This window comes from Kogia breviceps, chromosome 8, assembly GCF_026419965.1.
Source record: "Kogia breviceps isolate mKogBre1 chromosome 8, mKogBre1 haplotype 1, whole genome shotgun sequence".
Taxonomy (NCBI): Eukaryota; Metazoa; Chordata; class Mammalia; order Artiodactyla; family Physeteridae; genus Kogia; species Kogia breviceps.
Window position 1 is genome coordinate 40,504,321 of NC_081317.1, and position 24,977 is coordinate 40,529,297.

At 35.3% G+C, this 24,977-nt stretch overlaps 1 protein-coding gene across 4 annotated transcripts in view; it reads left to right on the forward strand.

Annotated features, from left to right (window-relative positions):
• GKAP1 (G kinase anchoring protein 1) overlaps positions 1-24,977 on the forward strand; it is an 80,867-nt gene that overhangs the window by 24,967 nt on the left and 30,923 nt on the right. For all 4 annotated transcript variants that reach the window (XM_059072311.2, XM_067041272.1, XM_059072312.2 and 1 more), the window contains one exon: positions 1,277-1,299. In XM_059072311.2, the coding sequence (XP_058928294.1) occupies positions 1,277-1,299 (23 nt within the window). The remainder of the gene's footprint in view (positions 1-1,276; positions 1,300-24,977) is intronic.

Sequence of the window (24,977 nt, forward strand, 5' to 3'; positions counted from 1 at the left end):
TTTTCCCTATAGTCTGCTTCTCTAAGTTGCTTTGTTTCGGGGTTAAAAAGAACAGATATATGTTAAGTTTCCAACTTTAGTAAGAAAGATTTTAATATAAGAATTATGTCATTAAAAACTAGGCAGAGACATGAAAAGAATGCTTTTTAAAACTTTTTAATTTTTCATATGTTTAAGTACTATGTAAATTTATTAGATGCATTGAGAAAGACATTAGTACGATACTGTTAAAGGGAAGCTGTGCAACTATTTCAAAACATGATTAACACAGTCATAGTTCTTCCTTGGGTTTCTGGCATCACATTGTATACTAAGTAGAACGTGCTAGAAGAATGGATAACCCACCAGGATTTGGTAGTTTGACCTGAAACATGTGATTTTGACATTTACTGGGTTTATGGACTCTATTCTGATCAACAGATGCTTTAGGGAACTGGACCAGCTTTTAGATTCTCAAATAGATTTCTCATAAGAAGCTATGGTATTAAATTATTTTTAGTCCTTGAGAATGGAAAATTTCTGCTGTGCATGAGAAGCATTGTTAAATATTAGATATCCTGATCATCTCCAATTTAAGAACACTTGCTACCTATTTGTAGTTTAGTTCAACCTTATATCTGTGTGGATTCCCTATGTCTTCCTTGTAATCACTTCCCAGAAATACTGTGTTGTTACTAAGTTAATGATTTGTTTAATTTGGATACAGTTATGCCATCTTTTTTGTATTCATTTATAAGCATGCATTAATTTTTAGGATTATTTTCACAGTATTATCAAATCACTATGATATGTATTTTTAAAATTAAAAAAAACTAGGTAATAGTTTTGAAGGACACAAATTACTATTCTACCTTTTATTTTATTCCACAAAGGCAGTGATCTGTACAATTTTTACAGTAACAGTACCCTGTGATTGATTTCAGACATACTTACCCCCGTGCAAGTTCTCCCTGCAAAATTATGTGAAACCACAAATCTAAAATATATGGGATACAAATGTTTAAAATTTAATAATACCCCTTGGTATGGGTGGCATTTACTGGGATATGTCTTTTAAGCTGAGCAAATTAGTAATTATATGGTAAATTTTAACATCATATCCCTAGAAAAGTAAATTCTGATGTGAGTCCCAGACAACCCCCAAATGTCTTCTGTAACTTTTATTATAATTTTGAAATTCTTTTCAATAACTTTGTTTAAATATTTTTTACATACTGAAATATTTTATATGTTTATGTTCTTCAGTGAAGTCTCACCATTTTTTTTTCATTTACAGATCACATTAGTAAAAAGACTGAGGTAAGTAGTATAACCATCTTTATTCTAGAAAACACTTGATTTTTTTTGGTTTTTATTTATTTATTTATTTATTTATTTATTTTTGGCTGCATTGGGTTTTCTCTGCTGCACGCGGGCTTTCTCTAGTTGCAGTGAGCAGAGGCTACTCTTCGTTGCAGTATGCGGGCTTCTCATTGTGGTGGCTTATCTTGTTGCACAGCACGGGCTGTAGGCGCACGGGCTTCAGTAGTTGTGGCTCGCGGGCTCTAGAGCGCAGGCTCAGTAGTTGTGCACGGGCTTAGTTGCTCCGCGGCATGTGGGATCTTCCCAGACCAGGGCTCGAACCCGTGTCCCCTGCGTTGGCAGGCGGATTCTTAACCACTGTGCCACCAGGGAAGCCCACTTGATGGTTTTAAGAATGATACTTTAGTGTTTAGCAGTAAGTCTGTTTTGAGACATAGCTATTTAACTCATTAGCTTGTCATGAATGAATTCAATCCTGTCTCTGGCAATTAAAAGGATATAAAGTACATTACAGTAGAATACAAATACTATTTGCATGCAGTATAATATCGTTTGACTTTAGCATCCTAATTGTTGTGTGTCCGAAGGTTACCACATGTAAGCTTAAAATTTTAGGGAAAAGTGGTGTAACACTTCAATCTTTACTTAAAAAACATCCTGAAACCATGACTCAAGATATTTTGGAATTATGGAAATTGTGAGGTAAGCTGTGATTTTATAGTTTATATCTGTGGATAAGATAACCTGATCATATACTTCTCTTACCATTCACCATTAGAGGGTAGTGCAGCCTACACATAATTTCCTAGTGTTATTGGTTACTTTTTTTCTTTTAAGACTCTAATACAGCCTCTATAAACCTTTTAGAATTGGAAGATACTACTATAAAATCTCTTCTAGTATTGAGGAAGGTACTAATAAAATGTTAGAGTTCTTTTGACTTCTTTAGGTAATAATTGAAAGTTTCATTTTTCTTCTGTTACATAGTATTCTTGTTAGTAATTCCATTAATTGATTTTTTTAATGGTCACATGTTCCTTGATTTCACTTTAGAATGCATACATGGTTTTGAGCATTTTTAGTTGTTGTTTTAGGTGTTTTCTTGACAGATCAGGGAAATGAAATTCATCTCTAAGAAAACCACATCTAAATAACTCTTTGACTATTTTAATAATATAGTCCTCAACTGTGCACACAAGCACAAAATTGATTTGTTGTTAGACAGATGATAGAAATTCTTTTAAAGTTATTTACAAACCACTGTCACTGTTTTTAGATTAAACTTTATATGACTGCAAATATAGACTGAGTATTAATTATATGTTTGAAAGTGGAAAATGTACTTTTGGACTGATGTCAATTTATTTTACCCATTGATTTATTTGGAGGATAGTTTTATGCAAATGAGAAAGCAGATACAAATGGTACACCCTGTTCTTAAGATACTACCAGCAACTGGTAGTGAAGGGAAAAATAATTTTTATAAACTATTCATGCTTACTTTTCCTTCTTCACTGATTTGAAAGAAAAAAATGCAGACTGATAGGATCTCATCTATTTAATATATTTAACCCAAGTTGTATTTAAACAAGCATAGGTATGTGACATAGCATATGTTTTGTCTCTCATTATAGTTTTAGAGCTGTTTTCTATTAAATAATTTGATGTGTAATAAAATTCACTTTGAGTAATCCTGATGATTAAGAAATTTTAAACATTTGTAAATGCATTCCAGTTATAATTTATTTCCTACTATTTTAAGAAATTGGTCAAAGGAATATGTAATTCACATTATCCCATGACACTTGTTAAAAATATACCAAAGTTATGTTGTATTTCTGTTAGAATTATTACTCATTTTCTCGGGACTTGGATATTTAAATGTGCAATGGTTATGCCATTGTTCTAGGAATTTAGAAAAACTTTTTTCTGCAGAGTTAAAAAAATAAGTCTGAAAAAAATTCTCATTTCAACTCGAAAATGAGATATGTTTTCTACTTCTAAAAATGTACTAATTTTTGTTACCTTGTATGCTCAATAATTGATTTAATTCTTTCCATATTTAATATGTCACTTATGCGAAGAGATTTTTTCCCATGGGTACTCTAAAATTCCTAACCTTTGTTGAGAGCAGTATACATGGTATCTTAGCCATCCCCTTTTAAGTCAGGAGTTTACTGGGTAAAATTCAAAAAAGAAGAGATGTTTACTTTATTGCTTGTTGAGGATGAGTACTTGAACTGCCTGTATATTTCTGTAGCTGCTAGCTAAACGTGTTCTCAGGTTAATTTCGTCATTCCCCCTTTTCTTTCTCCATCCATCTTGGTTATGTGTTATTAATCTCAGTGTTTTCTTTTCAGTCCCAGTTCTTTTTAATCTCTCTTACCCTAAAACAATTGGAGTAAAAATGACACTTGTAGGAGTAGAAGGTGGGAACAATTAAATTTCCTTTGTTAGATGTCCAGGAGATGTTACACTGTTAAATCAGTACCCTCCCCACTATTTGCTGCAATAGTCAAGAAGATCCCGAGAGAATTCTAGACAAGCAGAGTGAATAATAGAATAGGTGCTCTTAAAAACCTCAACTATCATGCCTTTAAAGAACATTACTTGATCCTTAAAGTTTTTTTGTTTTTAATTTTAACTTGTTGCCTTTTTAAATGTCAGTGCTTCTGGATAGAGTATCACATAGCTACTCCTTTCTCTTTAGTCCCACTTTTATCAGGCCTTCCCAAGTCCAGTCCTTCTAATGCCACTGAATAACTTTAAAAATTTTAGTGATCATTATATGTCTTGCAGTCTAAAAGGTCAAGTCTTCAATAAGCCTAAATAGACTACCACTAGAAGAGAATGCAAGAAGTTGTAACAGTGGTTGCCAAAGGGTGGGGAAGAAGGGGTTCCTGGGACAGGGATAGGACAAAGGCTTACTTTTCACAGTATAAGCTGTTGAATTTCCTATCTTGTCTGTGTACTACCTATTAAAATTTTATATTAAAAAGAAAAAGCACTGGGTGAGAGAAAGAACCGGGACAAAGGCTTACTTTTCACAATATAAGCTGTTGAATTTCCTATCTTGTCTGTGTACTACCTATTAAAATTTTATATTAAAAAGAAAAAGCACTAGGTGAGAGAAAGAACCGGGGAAAACACCAAGTCCTATGTGGCTTCACAGACTATTTCTTTTTTATTGCACTGTGCTTTCAGCATGTCTGCCTTGGATATATGAGCTTGTATAAATAATTTATTCATTTTAGATCCTAATTATATTAGCTAAAAAGTAAGATGTGGGATCTGTTGATTTCTAAAATTATGATAAATGGTCAGTGTGTGATTGAAATGAATATTATATGCTAAAAAATGAACCCTGTAGTTAATACTACCAAAACACAGGAGAATAGTAATAATAGATCATTAAATTCTAAACACAAATAAATTCTCCCTAGCTTTAAAAAATCTCACCTAAAATATGACTTGACCTAAGCAATTCAGACTGTATCCTACCCCTCTCAATGTCCTGAATCCATTTTTCTTCCCATGCCTTTCCTTATTCGTGTTTATTATATTTGTTAGCTCTCTTGGTTATAAGTAACAGAAGCTGAACTCAGTTGAGCATAAGCAAGAAAGGAGACACTTATTTGGTTCATATAGCCAAACCATGGAAGAATAGGGAAAGAACTGGCCTCATAGTTACTGGAGACATGGATTTTATATAGCCTTAGGCTAGTTCATTTTTCTCCCAAGTCTCAGTTGCCATTTATGGCCTCACCTCATGGCAGTTCACATGGTTACTGGGGGACCTCAGGGTTACATCTTTATAGGATTTCCTATAAACTATTAATTAGCTCTTGAGGCTTGATAGAGTGAAGTTCAGGTGTTTTTTGTTGTTGTTTGTTTGTTTTTTTGGAGAAGGGGGGCAAAAGTATTTCCTGGGTGGTGCGTCACACTTCCTGTCATCTCAGCATCAGGGGGTATAGAATGTCTGGTTATTTTATGTTAAAAATTGATCGGTGGTTCTATCATTCTCCAATAAAAGGAACCACAGTTTCTTGGAGAAATGGCTCTGCTTCTAGGGCTGCAACAGGGTATATATTAAGATGAGCCCGGAGCATCTTGTAGTGCCAGAAACTAAGAAAGTGCTGAAAAAACAAAAGGATAGGCTTGGGGGCATATCAGAGGGACATAGGAACCAACCTGACATACTTTGCAATGGCCAGAGCTGGGACAATATGAGAAACAAAATAAAATTCCTGAGTTCATACTAATATAAATAAGTTATTTGAATAAATAAGAGACAAGAGACAACTCTCCCATACAGAAAATTTGCAGTAACTTATATGATTTATTCCCCCTCCAGGAGAGGGAGCTTAACTCCCTCCACTCCCCCTGAGTGTGGCCTGTATTTAGTAACTTGCTTCCAAAGATAGAGTACAGAAAGGGAGGGAAAATAACTACACTGGAGAAACCTGGCAAACACAACCTTGACCAGGTGATCAATGTTATATTATTAGTGATAAATCATGTTGATAGCATGTACCCTTGATACGATGTGAAGAGAATGGCCTATTCCTCTGTGGGTTTCCCCCTAAAAACGCATGTCTAATCATGAGAAAAACATCAAACAAACCCATATCAAGGGATGTTCTACAAAATACCTGACCAGTATACCAGTATGACTTGAAAATATCAAGGTCATCTAAAACGAAGTCTGAGAAAATGTCATGGATCAGAGAAGGCTAAGAAGACAGGGTAACTAAATGTAATATATCCTGGATGGGATCTTGGAACAGAAAAAAGACATTAGGGAAGAACTGCTTCTAGGGAAATCCAGATAAAGTGTGGAGTCTAATTATAGTAATATACCAATGTTGGTTCCTTAGTTGTAACAAATGTACCATAATAATGTAAGAAGTTATCAACAGGGGAAACTGGGTGAGAAATATATGGAAACTTTGTACTATGTGAAACTTTTCTGTAAATCTAAGACTATTCTGCAATTAAAAATTTATTTTAAAAATTGATTAGTGGGCTCAGGTTTGTGAGCCAATATAAAGTTTCCCATCAGACTTTTGCGTGATGCTTTTAGTAGCTATTAATGATTATTTGCTTGATCCGTTATTTCTTTAGAGCTTGTTCTTCATTAAATTTAAATTTATTACTTCAGGAATACATGCATACAGTAATAATTGAATGGTAGAGTTTATGAAACCAGTAGTATCCCAGCTATTGTCATTCCCTTACTACATTTTAAAGTCCTTCTCATATTTCAAGATTGACTCTGTGTCAAGCCATGCAAGAGTATTTAAGAGTTCTTCTGAACGTGCTGTATTTTTTCATACTACCTTGCCTCCCATGTATTCTTCCCTTCCATCTTTCTCAGTGGTGTCTTGTCCATGGATAGTTGTTAGTTCTTGTGAGGGGGAGTGAAATCAGGAACAACCTATGTCACCATCTTGGTGATGTCACACCCTTTCCATCTTTTTTTATTTGGCTAACTATGCCTCAGAACTTGGCCAAAGAGTCACTTTTTCCTGGAAGGGTTCACTAATCATGGTCTTATTTAGATGCCCAAACATCCTGTGTATTCTTAATATCACTCAACACCCTGTTTTATCATTGTTTTGTTTCTTCACTAGAATTTGAGTTCTTGGAAGTCTGCGACCATACGTTACTGCTTTAATTTCTTTGGTAGTCCTAACTCCTTTCACATAGTAGGTAATGTAAATGAATGTTGGTTGATGAGTGAATGTTCTGCTTTCTTTCTAAAACTTTCTCTAGCCTTCTTTGGTGTGCTTCTTCTGTGTATTTTTATCACACTATAACAGAAGCATATAGGTTTTAATTCCTCTGCCAGTTCAAGCACATTGTTAGGGCCTTCATGGAGTTCTACATTTAAGAAGAATTTTAAGACTGCATCCTTGCTCAGCAAGAAAAAGTGCCACACTATCAGTTAATTATGTTTGCCATTTATAAAAGAGGAAGAAGTGGCTGCATGCTTTACAGGTATTTGCCATTCCTGACGTGTATAGAAGAGTGCTTAATTATTGTGTTTATTATTATATCATGTGTTGGTTTTTGTCTTTCGCAGTAAATTGTGAGTTCCATGAGAGTAGCTGATATGTAGCATAGTACTAATTGCATAGTAAGGGTTTAACAAATAATTATTTCAAGTCAAATTCAAGACTTGAGTTCATCAGGGTCTTTTCTAGGGGAGAGAAGAAAGTAGACTTATCCTATATATACTGTCATCTTTAATACTATGCTTATATAAAGAACACCATTATTTTGATTTCCTCTTGGAATAAATTCAAAGCACTCAAGTGTGGCAAAAGAGGAATAACATACAGATGGAACATTTTGAGGTTTACATGTTACTGTATGTTAAGGTATCTTAAAACTATTTTGGGGGGATTTTCTTTGTTTTTTTTAACTGTAAAGCTGGGAGGCTATTCTTCTAAGAGTTGGCTTGGAGCCCTTAGAAATATGAAAAGAATTGTTAATCAGTGCATTTATACTTGTCAGTTTACTCTATAAATGATGTGTTCTTCAGATAGGAGACAGGTACTCAGTGGGAAGCTAGGTTTGTTTATTAATTGAAGTATAATTTGCACACAATAGAATGTACCAGTAGAATGTACCAGTCTTAACTGTGCAGTTTGATGAGGTTTGACACATACATAAAGTTATATGACATACATTTCTATCAAGATAAAGAACATTTTCATTACATTACAAAAAATTCCCTTCTGCCCCATCGCAGTCATTCTCTCATGCCCTCCCCTGCCCCCCACAGGCAACCACTTTTGTGATATCTACCATCATAGATTAGTCTTGCCTCTTTATTTAAAATAAAGCATACAGTATGTTATTCTTTGGTCTGGGTCTTACCCTCAGCAAAATGTTTGAAGATTCATCCTTGTTGTTGTGTAGGAGTAGCTTTTTCCTTTTCATTGTTAAATTATATTCTGTGGTGTAACTGTATTACAGTGTGTTTGTTTATTCATCCTGTTGATGAACATTTTTTGACAGTTATGAATAAGGCTGCTATGACATTTTAAAAAACAGCTTTATCAACATATAATTTACAGATACTATAAAAGCTGTCCATGTTAAGTGTACTATTCAGTGGATTTTATTATATTTATAGAGTTGTACAGCCATTACCATAATCTAATTTTGGATTATTTCCATCATCCCCAATAGAAACCTCATGCCCATTACCTATACTCCTTTTACCCTATCCTCCCCTCTCCCCTGGCCTAGGCAACCACTAATCTATGTTTTGTTTCTATATATTTGCCTATTCTGGATATTTTGTATGAATGGAATCATAAAATATGTAGTCTTTTGTGACTTCTTACACTTAGCATGATGGTTTTTAAGTTCATCCATGTTGTAGCAGGTATCAGGACATGCTACAGTTCCTTTTTATTGTTAATAGCATTCCATTGTATTTAATTTTTTTTTTTTTTTTTTTTTTTTTTGTGGTACGCGGGCCTCTCACTGTTGCGGCCTCTCCCGTTGTGGAGCACAGGCTCCCGACGCACAGGCTCAGAGGCCATAGCTCACGGGCCCAGCCGCTCCGCGGCATGTGGGATCTTCCCAGACCCGGGCACGAACCCGTGTCTCCTGCATCGGCAGGCGGATTCTCAACCACTGCGCCACCAGGGAAGCCCCATTGTATTTAATTTTATTTCTGTATTCATCAGTTGGACATTTGGGTTGTTTCCACTTTTTGGTTATTGTGAATAATGCTGCTATGCACATTTGTGTACAAGTTCTTTTATGAACATGTGTTCAGTTTCTCTTAGGTAAAAGCCTAAGAATGCAATTGCTGTGTCATGGGGTAGATGTAAATGTAAGAAACTACTAAAGAGTTTTCCAAAATGGCTGTGCCATTTTACACTTGTGGAAGTATAGGTGGGAGTTTGTGAAATAAAGAAAGTTATTTTTGCATTCCTTGCAGGGAGGCTGACAAAAGGTTTTTTATGATGCTAGTCTTAGTTCCTTGCACTAAACTTTAAATGAAAAAACATTTTCAATAATTATTTGTATTCCTCTATGCCAGTAACAGCAGAAAGTGTAATTTAAAAGCAAAATGTGGGACTTCCCTGGTGGTCCAGTGGTTAAAACTCTGCATTCCCACTGCAGGGGGGCCAGGGTCAATCCCTGGTCAGGGAACTAGATCCCGAGTGCTGCAACTAATATCCTGCATGGGGCAACGAAGATCCCATGTGCCGCAACTAAGACCCAGTGCAGCAAAATAAATAAATAAATACTTTTTAAAAAAGCGAAATGCTTTTTACAATAATAGATTATAATAATACTTAGAAATAAATCTAATAAATGATCTGTGAGACCTATATTGGGAAAATTATAAAACTTTATTGAAAGATAGTAAAGACTTAAATGGAGACACATACCATGTTCATGGATTGGCAGACTTATTATAAAGGAGTCACTTTTCCTCAAGTTAATCTATAAAATCAGTATAATCCCAATCAAAATCACAATTTAGTTTTTAAAATAAAAATGAAATCACTTCTAAAAATTAATGTGAAAGTGCAAAGGACCAAAAATAGCCAAAATGCTCTTGAGGAAGAAAAAGATAGGAAGACTTGAGCAATCACATATCCAAGATTTTTTTAATAAAACTATTAATACTGTAAGGATTTGGCACAGTGATAGACAAATAGCCCATTAGAACAAAATGGCCCATAAACAGACCAACCATGTATGTACCCTTGATTTATAACAGAATGATGTGGAGTATTACTGGGAAAAGGATGTACTTTTTAGAATAAGTGGGTTTTGGGGGGCCAGCTGAATATATTTATGAAAAAAAGGGATTGGATTATTACTTCACATCATACACCAAAATTCATCCACAGTGGATCAAAGACCTAAAAGTCAAAGGCAGTGTTCCAATTCTTTTAGGTGCAAGTATAAGAGAATATGTTTTATGATTTTAGGGTAAGGAAGACACAAAACCCACTAGATTTAAATTTATACATTGACTCAAGGACGACTTTTCTTCAAAGTATATTAGAAAAGTGAAAGGATGATCTCCAGAGTAGGAAAAGATTTTTTTCCAAAGAAGAACTCAATTGAAGAATGGATAGAAAAACAAGTACTCACAAAAGAGGATATTTACATGTCCTTAAAAACATACAAAAAGATGTTCACCCTCTTTTGTGATCAGGGAAATGCAAATTAAAACCACAGTGAGAATATTATTTATCCTCCATGTTGGCAAAAATCAGAGTCTGATGATTTGAAGTGTTGCTGAGGATACAGCATAATGAATAGTACACTGCTTATGAAGAGGTAACCTGTTATAAACAGTTTGGTCCAACATAGTATTGGATGTCCTAGTCAGGGCAATTAGTCAAGAAGAAGAAATAAAAGGCATCCAAATTGGAAAGGAATTCATAAAACTGTCATTGTTATGATATTACAGTTGACCCTTGACCAATGCAGGAGTCAGGGTGACAATCCTCCGCTTAGTCAACAATCCATGTATAATTTATAGTTGGCCCTCTGTATACACAGTTCCTCCATATTAGAGGTTCCTCTGTATTTGGAGTTCCACATTCACAGATTCAGCCAACAGTAAATCATGTAGTACTGTAGTATCTCCTATTGAAAAAAAATTCACGTATAAGTGGACCCATGTGATTCAAACTCGGATTGTTCAAGGGTCAACTGTAATATAGAAAACCATAAAGACTTCACCAAAAAACTGTTAGAACTAATAAATGAACTTTGCAGGGTACAAAACCAAGATACAGAAATGTCTTTCATTTCTATGAGCTAATAACAAGCTATCAGAAAAATTAAGAAAACAATCCCATTTGCAATTGTATCAGAAAAATAAAATACCTAGGAATAAATTTAACCAAGGAGGTGAAAGACCTGTACACTGAAAACTACAGGAGACCCTAGGAGATAATGCTGGTTCGGTTCCAGACCACTACAATAGAGCAAATGCTGCAATAAAATGAGTCACACGAATTTTTGGTTTCTCAGTGCATATAAATTATGTTTACACTATACTGTAGTCTGTTAAGTGTGCAATAGCATTATGTCTTTCAGAATGTTCATACATTAATTAAAAAATATTTTACTGATAGAAAATGCTAACCATCATCTGACAATACAGGATTACTATAAACTTTCAGTTTGTCAAAAACGCAGTATCTATGAAGTGCAATAAAGCAAAGCACAATAAAACGAGGTATACCTGTATTCTATTACACGGGTCCATTTATTCCTGTGCTAATATTGCAATGTGCTCATCACATCATAATGTCTTATATATGAAAGAGCAAAGAACAGTTGTTAGTCATTAGAAAAATCAAATTGAATTTCTACCTTCCATCATACATTAAAATCTGTTCCACACAGATTAAATACTTGTATATGAAATACAAATTATACCACCCTTAGAACTATAAAATATAGGGGAATATGTTTCTGACCTGGGGGTAGGGGAAAACTTAACAAAAACACTATAAAATGAAAGATTGTTAAATTGGATGCTGTTCAAAATAACTTATTTTCCACAAAAATACTAAAAAGAATTTAAAAGACAAGGCACAAATTGAGAGAAGCTATTTTCAAAACACGGAACTGATCTCTATCTCTATTAGTGTCCAGATACATAACTGTCACATGGTTAAAAAAGAGATTGTTGTCTTGTTTTCTTACTGTCTCATAGGATAAAAATTTTTTAAAATAGGTAAGAGACATCAGGCATTTTACAGAACAGGGAAAAATTAATAGCAAAAAACATGAAAAAAAGGTCCAACTTTGCTGCTGTTGGAGAAATGCACATTAAGACTACACTGAGATACCATTTTTTTCCCCACTCAACAGATAGGCAAAAATTATGAAGTTTGGAAATACCGAGACTCAGAGGTTATAAATCAAGGGAGTTATGGATCAGTTTAGATTGGTGGAAGTGTAAATTAGTACAAATATTTTGTATAAGTTTGGTGTTCTTGGAAATTTGGATATACATTATAACCCTGGAGTCAATAAACTTCTGTAAAGGGACAGGTAGCAAATATTTTAGGCTTTGGGGCATATCAAATCTTTTTCACAACTACTGAACTCTGCTACTGTAGTATAAAAGCAGCCATAGGCAAGACATAAATGAGCATGGATGTGTTCCAATAAAATTTTATTTACAGAAAACTGCAGCAGGCCCCTTTTGGGCCATAGATTGCTGACCACTGATAAGACTAACCAGTTCACATATAGGTAGGTATACATGTCCTAGAGAAACTTTACCATGTGTCCTGGGAACTGTACTTGAATGTTTATGAACATGTTATAGCCCAGCAAAAAAAAAAAAAAAAAAACCATGGAAAGATCCAAATGTTAATCTTCAATAGAATGAATAAATTTTAAATATAATCACACAATGGTTTATGCAGTAGTGAAAATTAATGTATAGCTCCAGGCAACAAAATGGATGAATCCAAAAGAGAATGTTAAGTGAAAATGTCTTAGAACTATGGCAAAGTGATACCAATTTTATAAAATGTAAAATCAAGCAAAACTAAACACTTGCCAAAAATGTTTAAGCTATATATAAATCAAGCCTGAAGATCTGACTTCCATTTTACAGGAAATATAGGGATTAGACGTACAAGTTAACTGATACCTAATGGAATCAATTAGGCAAATGTAGAAGATGGACATTTTGTAGGACAACTGCCCTGGTCTCTTCAGCAAGAAAGTATTATGGAGAAGGAAAGGTGGACTGTGGAGAGGAGAGGTTCTGGATTAAAGGAGATTTAAGAATGACCAATGTAATGTTTAGACCCAAATTAGATTAGCAATAGAAGACTTTTTTTGTGTGTGTGTGTGGTATGCGGGCCTCTCCCGTTGCGGAGCACACGCTCCAGACGCACAGGCTCAGTGTCCATGGCTCACGGGCCCAGCCGCTCCGCAGCATGTGGGATCCTCCCAGACCGGGGCACGAACCCGTGTCCCCTGCATCAGCAGGCGGATTCTCAACCACTGCACCACCAGGGAAGCCCTAGAAGACATTTTTATACAATTGAATAAATTTAAATATGAAGTAGGTATTGAGTATTTTTGTTAGGTGTGATGACATTATGGTTAAATTAGAAAATTTATTTTTTGTAGCTAGCTGCATGTGAATTTTAAGATGAAATGTTGTGATGTCAATACTTTACTGTAAAATACCTAAGCGAAAAAGGGGGTGGGATAAATTGTTAAGGAAGATCTTAACAATTGTTAAAACTAGGTGTAGAGTATCTAGGTGAAAAATTTCATAATAAAAAGTAAAACAAGCAAAATGAAAATATATTCTTTCCTGTTACATCTGTAAGACAACAATGAAAGATGGAAATGATAAACACTAAATTTGTTACTCTTTTGGAGGCCACATGGTATGGGTAATAGTCTAGTTTTTAAGTAAAATAGTGGGATCATGGGTGTCCTTTTTTAAAAAAAAGCTTTACTGAGTTATAATTTACATACTATAAGATTCACCCATCGTTATGTAATTCAATAACTTATAATAAATTTAAAGAACTGTGCAACCATAACTATAGTCTAAATTTAGAACATTTCTATCATCACCCCAAATTCCCTGATATCCATTTGTAGTCAATTTCTACTCCACCTTCAGCCCCTGGCAACTGCTGATCTACTTTGTATCCCTATAGATTTGCCTATTCTGGTATCTAATGTGAATGGACTCATACAACATGTATTCTTTCATATCTGGCTTTCACTTAGCATAATGTTTTTGAGGTTTGTCTGTGTTATAGGATGCATCAGTAATTCATCTCACTTTATTGTTGAATAGCATTCCATTGTATACATGTTATTTATTCCCCAGTTGATGGACATTTGCTTATCAACATTTGATACATGTCTTTGTGTGGAGGTGTTTTCATTTCTCATAGGTGGATACTTACGAGTGAAATTGCTGGGTTGTATGGTAATTTATGTTTAACTTTTATTTAAGTGTCTTTTCAAGCTGTTTTCCAAAGTGGCTGTACTATTTATCATTCCCAACAATATATATGGGGGTTCTTCCAGTTTCTCCACATCCCTGTCAACACTTGATACTGTCTCGTTTCGATTAGAGCCACACTAGTGGCTATGTGAGTGGCTGTCTCATTTTAACTTGCAATTCCGTAAAGACTAGAGATTTTGAACATCTTTTTATTTACTCATCAGCTGTTGTTACATCTTATTTGGGGAAATGTCTATTCATACCTTCTGCCCATTTTTATGTGTGTTGTCTTATTATTTTGTAAAATTCTGTATACAGGACCTCTATCAAATATATGACTTGCAAATATTCTCTCCCAGACTGTGACTTGTCTTCTTACTTTCTTAATGGTGTCTTTTGAAACAGAAAATTTTTTAATGTTGATGATGTCTAGTTTATCAATTTTTTCTTTTATGTGTCATGATTTTGGTGTTCATTTAATAACTCTTTGCCTAACCCAAGACCACAACAATTTATTCCAGAAGTTTTATGGTTTTAATTCTTCCTTTAAAGTCTATGATCCATTTTTTTCTTTTTTTCATTGTGGTAAAATGCACATAAAATTTACCATTTTAACGATTTTTAAGTGTACAGTTCAGCGGTATTAAGTACATTCACATTGTGCTGCCATCACCACCGTTCATCCCAATAACTCTTTTCATCTTGTAAAAGTGAAAATCTGTACCTATTAAACAATAACTCATTCTCCCCTCCACCCCAACCCCTGGAAACCACCATTCTACTTTCTATGCCTTTGAGTACTTTTAAGTACCTAGTATAAGTGGAATCATACATAAATATTTGTCTTATTGTGACTGACTTATTTCACTTACTATAATGTCCTTAAGTTTCATCTGTGTTACAGCATATTGCATAATTTCCTTTGTTTTTAAGGCTAATAGTCCATTTTTTGTATATACCACATTTTGCTTATTCATTCATCCATTGTTGGTCACTTGGGTTGCTTCCATGTTTTAGCTGTTGGGAATAATGCTGTGAACGTGGGTGTACAAATACCTCTTTGATACCCTGCCTTCAGTTCCTTTGGGAATATACCCAGAAGTAGAACTGCTGGATCATATGGTCATTCTATTTAAAAATTTTGAGGTACCCCATAATATTTTATACAGCAGCTATACCATTTTACATTCCCACCAATAGTGTGCAAGGGTTCCAGTTTTTCCACATCCTTGCAAACACTTGTTCTGTTTTTTTTTTTTTTTTTTTTTACAGTACCCATCCTAAAGGGTCTGAGCTAGCATCTCATTGTAATTCGATTTGCATTTCCCTAATGATCAGTGACGTTGATCATCTTTTCATGTGCTTATCGGTCATTCGTATATCTTCTTTGGAGAACTGTCTCTTCAAGTCCTTTGTCCATTTTTTAATTTGGTTGTTTGGTTGTTAGTGAGTTTTAGAAGTCTCTATATATTCTGGATATTAATCCCTTATCAGATATATGATTCAAAGATATTTTTTTCCCATTCTGTGGGTTGACTTGGTCACAGTGTGTAATTTTATCAGTATGCTGCTAAATCCTGTTTCCTAGTATTTTGTTGAGGATTTTTGCATTGATGTTCATAAGGGATATTAGTCCGTAGTTTTCTTGTAGTTTCTTTGTCTAGCTTGGATATCAGGGTTATGCTGGCCTCATAAAGTGAGTTAGGAAGTGTTTCTCCTCTCCAGTTTTTTAGAAGAGTTTGAGAAGGATTGATTTTAGTTCTTTGAATGTTTGGTAGGATTTACCAGTGACACCATCAGGCTTTTCTTTGCTGTGAGATTTTTCATTACTGATTCAATCTCCGTACTAGTTTTAGGTCTGTTTAGATTTTCTGTTGTGATTTAGTCTTGGTAGGTTTTGTGTTTCTAGGAACTTGTCTATTTCATCTAGGTTATCTAATTTATTTGGTATATACCTGTTTATAATACTCTCATAATGCTCACTTCTGTAGAATCAGTAGTAATGTCCCCATTTTCATTTCTGATTTTAGTAATTCGAGTCTTCTTTTTCATAACTCATCTGGATGAAGATTTGTCAATTTTAAAAAACCTTTTTGAAGAACCAACTTTTGGTTTCATTGATTTTTCTCTATTATATTTCTGTTCTCTGCTTTATCTCTATCATTTCCTTCCTTCTGCTAGCTTTGAATTTAGTTTGTTCTTTTTCTAGTTCCTTAAGTTGTAAAGTTAAGTTCTTGATTTGAGATCTTTCTTGTTTTTTAAGGTAAGCATTTATAGATGTAAATTTCTCCTCTAGCACCATTTTCACTGTGTCCCGTAAGTTTTGGTATATTGTGTTTTGGTTTTCACTTGTCTCTACATGATTGTCCTTGTGATTTCTTCATTGATCCTTTGGTTGGATAAAATTGTGTTGTTTAATTTCCACATTTTGTGAACTTTCCACTTTTCTCTGTGTTGTTGATTTCTAACTTCATCCGACTGTGGTCAGAGAAAATACTTTGTATGATATCTGTCTTTTAAAATCTGTGGAGACTTAATTTGTGGCCTAATGTGGGCTATCCTGGAAAATCTTTGTGCACTTAGAATGTGTATACTGTTGTTGGTTAGAATGTTCTGCATGTATCTGTCAGATCGAATTGGTTTATTGTGTTAGGTCCTCTATTTCCTTACCTATGTCTGGTTGTTCTGTTTATTATTGTGAGTGGTGTATTGAAATCCCAAACTGTTATTGGAGAACTGTCTATTTCTCCCTTCAAACCTGTCAGTTTTTGCTTAATATATTTTTATGGTCTGTAATTAGGTGTGTAAATGTTTATAATTATATTTTCTTGCTCTATTAAACCTTTTATTAATATATCCTGTTCTTCTTTATCTCTTGAAACTTTCTTTGATGTAAAGTCTGTTTTGTCTGATACTAGTATAGCCACTCTTGCTCTCTTTTGGTTATTATTTTCACATAATGTATTTTTTCATCCCTCACTTTCAACCTGTTTGTGTCTTTGGATCTCAAGTGAGTCCCTTGGAGAGAGCATATACTTGGATCATGTATCTTTATACATTCTACCAATCTCTGTCTTTTGATTGGAGAGCATAATCATTTTCATTTGATGTAATTACTGATAAGGAGGTACTTCTTTTTTTTAGTTATAATTAACATAAAATATTATGTTAGTTTCTCAGATTTAACATAGTGATTTGATATTTTTATGCATTGTGAAATGATGGGTGCAGTAAAACCAGTTACATCCATTATCACACAAAGTTGTTTTTACAGTATTTTTTAAAATTTTATTTATTTATTTATTTTTGGCTGTGTTGGGTCTTCGTTGCTGCGTGCGGGCTTTCTCTAGTTGCAGCGAGTGGGGGCTACTCTTTGTCGCGGTGTGTGGGCTTCTTGTTGCAGTGGCTTCTCTTGTTGTGGAGCACAGGCTCTAGGCATGTGAGCTTCAGTAGTTGTGGCACGTGGGCTCAATAGTTGTGGCACGTGGGCTCAGTAGTTGTGGCTCGTGGGCTCTAGAGTGCAGGCTCAGAAATTGTGGGGCATGGGCTTAATTGCTCTGTGGCATGCGGGATCTTCCTGGACCAGGGCTCGAACCTATGTCCCCTGCATTGGGAGGTGGATTCTTAACCGCTGTGCCACCAGGAAGTCCCCTGTTTTTACAGCATTATTGACTACATTTCCCATGTGTACATTACATCCCTGTGACATATTTATCTTACAGTTAGAAGTTTGTACATCTTAATTCATTTAACCTATTTCATCCATCCCCCTCCCCTAATCTGGCAACTGCCACATTGTTCTCTGTATCTATAAGTATTTTTGTTTTGTTTTTTAGATTCCACTTATAAGTGAAATCATATGGTACTTGTTTTTCTCTGTCGGACTCATTTCACTTAGCATGATACAAGGAGGGACTTCTGTCATTGTGCTATTTATTTTTTATATGCCATATAGGTTTTTTGTCTCTCATTTCCTGCATTACTGTTTTCTTTTGTGTTTAGTTGATTTTTTGTAGTGAAATATTTTAAATTCTTTTCCTGTTTCCTTTTGTGTATATTCTCTAGCTATGTTCTTTGTGATTACCTTGGGGATTACATTTAACATTCTAAAGTTATAAAACTAATTTGAATTTATAGCAGCTTAACTTCAGTAACATACAAAAATTATTTCTTTACACTGCTGTCCCCACCCCTTTCAGTTTCTTTTAATTGAAGTATAGTTGATTTACAATGTTTCAGGTGTATAGCAAACTGATTTAGTTATATGTGTATATACATACACACACATATATTTCAGATTCTTTTCCATTATAGGTTATTACAAGATACTGAATATAGTTTCCTGTGCTATACAGTAGGTCCTTACTGTTTTTTCTGTTTTATGTATAGTAGTGTGCATCTGTTAATCCCAAATCCCTAATTTGTCCCTTTCCCCCTTTCCCCTTTGGTGGCCTTACGTTTGTTTTCTATGTGAGTCTGTGTCTGTTTTGTAACTTCCTTTATATCATTTTTTTAAGATTCCACATATAAGTGATATCATTTGTCTTTCTCTGTCTAACTTGCTTCACTTAGTATGATAATCTCTGGGTCCATCCATGTTGCTGCAAATGGCATTATCTCATTGTTCTTTTTTTTTTTTTTTTTTTTTACGGTATGTGGGCCTCCCACTGTTGTGGCCTCTCCCATTGCAGAGCACAGGCTCCAGACGCACAGGCTCAGCAGCCATGGCTCACAGGCCTAGCGGCTCCACAGCATGTGGGATCTTCCCGGACCAGGGCACAAACCCGTGTCCCCTGCATCAGAGGGCAGACTCCTAACCACTGTGCCACCAGGGAAGCCCTCATTGTTCTTTTATGGCTGAGTAATTTTACTGTGTATGTGTGTATCTTCTTTATCCATTCATCTGAAGATGGACATTTAGGTCGCTTCCATGTCTTGGCTATTGTAAATAGTACTGCTCTGAACATTGGGGTGCATGTATGTGTTCAAACTAGAGTTTTCGTCTCTTCTGGATATATGCCTAGGAATGGGGTTGCTGGATCATATGATAATTCTATTTTTAGTTTTTTAAGGAACCTCCATACTGTTCTCCATAATGGCTGTACCAGTTTACATTCCCACCATCAGTGTAGGAGGATTCCCTTTTCTCCATACCCTCTCCAGCATTTATTTGTAGACTTTTTGATGATGGCCATTCTGAACAGCATAAGGTGATAACTTATTGTAGTTTTGACTTGCATTTCCTCTAATAATTAGTGGTGTTCAGCATCTTTTCGTGTGCCTGTTGGCCATCTCTGTGTCTTCTTTGGAGAAATGTTTATTTAGGTCTTCTGCCCATTTTTTGAATTTTTAAAAATTGAGCTGTTTGTATATTTTGGAAATTAATACCTTTGTTGGTTACATCATTTGCAAATATTTTTACCCAGTGCATAGGTTGTCTTTTTGTTTTGTTTATGGTTTCCTTTGCTGTGCAAAGCTCATAAGTTTAATTAGGTCCCATTTGTTTATTTTTGTTTTTATTTCCATTACTGTAAGAGATGGGGATCCAAAAAGATATTGCTGTGATTTATGTCAAAGAGTGTTCTGCCTATGTTTTCCTCTAGGAGTTTTATAGTATCTGGTCTCACATTTAGGTCTTTAATAATTTTGAGTTTATTTTTGTGTATTGTGTTACAGAATGTTCTAATTTCATTCTTTTATATGTAGGTGTCCAGCTTTTCCAGCATGATTTCTTGAAGAGACTGTCTTTTCTCCATTGTATATTCTTGCCTTCTTTGCCATAGATTAATTGACCATAGCTGTGTGGGTTTATTTCTGGGCTTTCTATCCTGTTCCATTGATCTATATTTCTGTTTCTGTGCTAGTGTTACACTGTTTTGCTTACAGTAGCTTTGTAATATAGTTTGAAGTCAGGGAGCCTGATTCCTCCCCATCTCCATTTTTCTTTCTCAAGATTGCTTTTATTATCCTGGGTCTTTCATGTTTCCATAAAAAGTAAAAAAAAATTTGTTCCAGTTCTGTGAAAAATGCCATTGGTAATTTGATAGCAATTGAATTGAATCTGTAGGTTGCCTTGGGTAGTATAGTCATTTTGACAATATTGATTCTTCCAATCCAAAAACACAGTATATCTTTCCATTTGTTTGTGTCATCTATGATTTCTTTCATCAGCATTTTATAGTTTCTGGAGTACAGGTCTTTTGCCTCCATAAGTTGGTTTATTTCTAGGTATTTTATTCTTTTTGATAGTGGTAAATGAGATTGTTTCCTTAATTTCTGTTTCTCACCTCTTGTTAGTGTATAGAAATACAACAGATTTCTGTGTTATTAATTCTGCATCCTGAAACTTTACTGAATTCATTGATGAGTTCTGGTAATATTTTGGTGGCATCTTTAGGATTTTCTATGTATAGTATCATATCATCTGCAAACAATGACAGTTTAACTTTTTCTTTTCCCATTTGGATACCTTTTATTTATTTATTTTCCTCTGATTGTTGTGGCTAGGACTTCCAAAACTATGTTGATTAAAAGTGGTGAAAGTGGACATCTTTGTCTTGTTTCTGATCTTTGAGGAAAAGCTTTCAGCTTTTCACTGTTGAGTGTGATGTTAGCTGTGTGTTCATCACATATGACCTTTATTATGTTGAAGTGTGTTCCCATTGTGCCTACTTTCTGGAGAGTTTTTAATCATAAATGGATGTTGAATTTTATCAGAAGCTTTTTCTGCATCTATTGAGATGATCATAATGTGGCATCAAACTGATTGATTTGTGGATATTGAAAAATCATTGCATCCCTGTGATAAATCCTACTTGATCATGGTGTACGACCCTTTAATGTGTTGTTGGATTCAGTTTACTAGTATTTTGTTGAGGATTTTTTTTTTCCTTGCGGTACACGGGCCTCTCCACCTCTGTGGCCTCTCCCGTTGCAGAGCACAGGCTCCGGACACGCAGGCTCAGCGGCCATGGCTCATGGGCCCAGCCACTCTGCAGCATGTGGGATCTTCCCGGACCGGGGCACGAACCTGTGTCCCCTGCATGAGCAGGCGGACCCTCAACCACTGCGCCACCAGGGAAGCCCTGTTGAGGATTTTTGTGTCTACATTCATCAGTGATACTGGTCTGTAATTTTCTTTTTTTGTGATATTTTTTTCTGATTTTGGTATCAGGGTGATGGTGACCTCGTAGAATGAGTTTGAAAGTGTTCCTTCCTCTGCAGTTTTTTGGAATAGTTTCAGAAGGATAGGTTTTAACTATTCTCTAAATGTTGGATAGAATTCATTTGTGAAGCCATCTGGTCCTGGACTTTTTTTGTTGAGGGTTTTAAAATCTGTTTCCATTTCAGTACTTGTGATTGGTCTGTTCATATTTTCTGTTTCTTCCTGTTTCAGTCTTGAAGAGTGTATAACACCTTTCTAAGAATTTGTCCATTTATTCTAGGGTGTCCATTTTTATTGGCATATAGTTGCTCATAGTAGTCTGTCATGGTCCTTTCTATTTCTGTGGTATTGGTTGTAACTTCTTTTTCATTTCTGGTTTTATTGATTTGGGCCCTCTTCCTTTTTTGCTTGATGAGTCTAGCTAAAGGTTTATCAATTTCATTTATCTTTTCAAAGAATCAGTTTTAGTTTTGTTGATCTTCTCTACTGTTTTTTTCAGTTCTGTTTACTTCTGCTCTGATTTTTATGATTCCTTCCCTTCTACTCACTTTGGGCTTTGTTCTTCTTTCTGTAGTTGCTTTAGATGTAATGTTAGGTTGTTTATTTGAGATTTTTCTTGTTTCCTGAGATAAGCTTGTATAGCTATAAATTTCCCTCTTAGAACTGCTTTTGCTGCATCCCATAGGTTTTGGATCGTGTGTGTGTGTGTGTGTGTGTGTGTGTGTGTGTGTGTGTAAATTAATTAAGACTGTATTGGATATTCATTGCTGTGCTCAGGCTTTCTCTAGTTGCAGAGAGCAGGGGTTGCTCTTTTTTGCGGTGTGTGGGCTTCTCTTGTTGCGGAGCATGGGATCTAGGCATGCAGGCTTCAGTAGTTATGGCTCGCGGGCTCTAGAGCACAGGGTCAGTAGTTGTGGTGCACAGACTTAGTTGCTCCGCGGCATGTAGGATCTTCCTGAACCAGGGCTCAAACCCCTGCCTTGGCAGGTGGATTCTTAACCACTGCATCACCAGGGAAGTCCCTGGATCATTGTGTTTTCATTGTCATTTGTCTCTAGGTATTTTTTTATTTCTTCTGTGACTTCTTTGATCCATTGGTTGTTTAGTATCATATTGTTTAGCCTCCAAGTGTTTGTGTTTTTTGCAGTTTTTTCTTATAGTTGATTTCTAGTCTCATAGCGTTGTGGTCAGAAAACACGCTTGATGCTATTTCGATTTTCTTAAAGGCTTGCTTTGTGGCCCAGCATGCAATTTATCCTGGAGAATGTTCCATGTGCACTTGAAAAGAATGTGTGTTCTGCTGCCTTTGGATGGAATGCTCTATAAATATCAATTAAGTCCATTTGGTCTAAGGTATCATTTAAGGCTTATGTATCGTCATTGATTTTTCTCTCTGGATGATCTGTCTATTGATGTAAGTGGGGTGTTAAAGTCCCCCACTATTATTGTGTTACTGATAATTTCTTCTTTTATTACTGTTAACATTTGCCTTGCATATTGAATTGCTCCTATGCTGGATGCATATATTAACAATTGTTATATTTTCTTCTTGGATTGATTCCTCAATCATTATGTAGTGTCCTTCTTTGTCTCTTGTAACAGTCTTTGTTTTATTTTATTTATTTTTTAACATGTTGATTGGAGTATAATTGCTTTACAATGTTGTGTTAGTTTCTGCTGTATAACAAAGTGAATCAGCTATCCATATACACATATCCCCATATCCCTTCCCTTTTGCGTCTCCCTCCCACCTTCCCTATCCCACCCCTCTAGGTGGTCACAAAGCACCAAGCTGATCTCCCTGTGCTATGCAGCTGCTTCAGACTAGCTATCTGTTTTACATTTGGTAGTGTATATATGTCAGTGCTACTCTCTCATTTCATCCTAGCTTAACCCTTCCCACTCCCCGTGTCCTCATGTCTATTATCTACATCAGCATCTTTATTTCTGTCCTGCCCCTAGGTTCATTAGAACCATTTTTCTTTTTAGATTCCATATATATGTGTTAGCTTATGGTAATTGTTTTTCTCTTTCTGACTTACTTCACTCTGTATGAGAGACTCTAGGTCCATCCACCTCAGTACAAATACCTCAATTTCGTTTCTTTTTATGGCTGAGTAATATTCCACTATATATATATGCCACATCTTCTTTAACCATTCTTCTGTCGATGGACACTTAGGTTACTTCCATGTTCTGGCTATTGTAAATAGTGCTGCAGTGAACATTGTGGTACATGACTCTTTTTGAATTATGTTTTTCTCAGGGTGTATGCCCAGTAGTGAGATTGTTGTGTCATATGGTAGTTCTACTTTTAGTTTTTTAGGGAACCTCCATACTGTTCTCCATAGTGGCTGTATTAATTTACATTCCCACCAACAGTGCAAGAGGGTTCCCTTTTCTCCACACCATCTCTAGCGTTTATTGTTTGTAGATACTTTGAGGATGGCCATTCTGACTGGTGTGAGGTGATACCACATTGTAGTTTTGATTTGCATTTCTCTAATGATTAGTGATGTTGAGCATCCTTTCATGTGTTTGTTGGAAATCTGTATATCTTCTTTAGAGAAATGTCTATTTAGGTCTTCCACTCATTTTTGTGTTGGGTTGTTTGTTTTTTTTGATGTTAAGCTGCATGAGCTGCTTGTATATTTTGGAGATATACAAGCAACTTTGTCAGTTGCTTTGTTTGCAAATATTTCCTGCCATCCTGAGGGTTGTCTTTTGGTCTGTTTATGGTTTCCTTTACTGTGCAAAAGCTTTTAAGTTTCATTAGGTCCCATTTGTTTATTTTTGTTTTTATTTCCATTTCTCTAGGAGGTGGGTCAAAAAGGATCTTGCTGTGATTTATGTCATAGAGTGTTCTTCCTATGTTTTCCTCTAAGAGTTTTATAGTGTCTGGACTTACATTTAGGTCTTTAATGCATTTGGAGTTTATTTTTGTGTATGGTGTTAGGGAGTGTTCTAATTTCATTCTTTTACATGTAGCTGTCCAGTTTTCCCAGCACCACTTATTGAAGAGGCTGTCTTTTCTCCATTTTATATTCTTGCTGCCTTTATCAAAGATAAAATGACCATATGTGCATGAGTTTTATCTCTGGGCTTTCTATCCTGTTCCATTGATTTATATTTCTGTTTTTGTGCCAGTACCATATTGTCTTGATTACTGTAGCTTTGTAGTATATTCTGAAGTCCAGGAGCCTGATTCCTCCAGCTCCATTTTTCTTTCTTAAGATTGCTTTGGCTATTCGGGGTCTTTTGTGTTTCCATACAGATTGTGAAAGTTTTTGTTCTAGTTCTGTGAAAAATGCCATTGGTCGTTTGATAGGGATTGCATTGAATCTGTAGATTGCTTTGGGTAGTATAGTCATTTTCACAGTATTGATTCTTCCAATCCAAGAACATGGTCTATCTCTCCATCTTTTTCTGTCATCTGTAATTTCTTTCATCAGTGTCTTACAGTTTTCTGCATACAAGTCTTTTGTCTCCTTTGGTAGGTTTATTCCTAGGTGT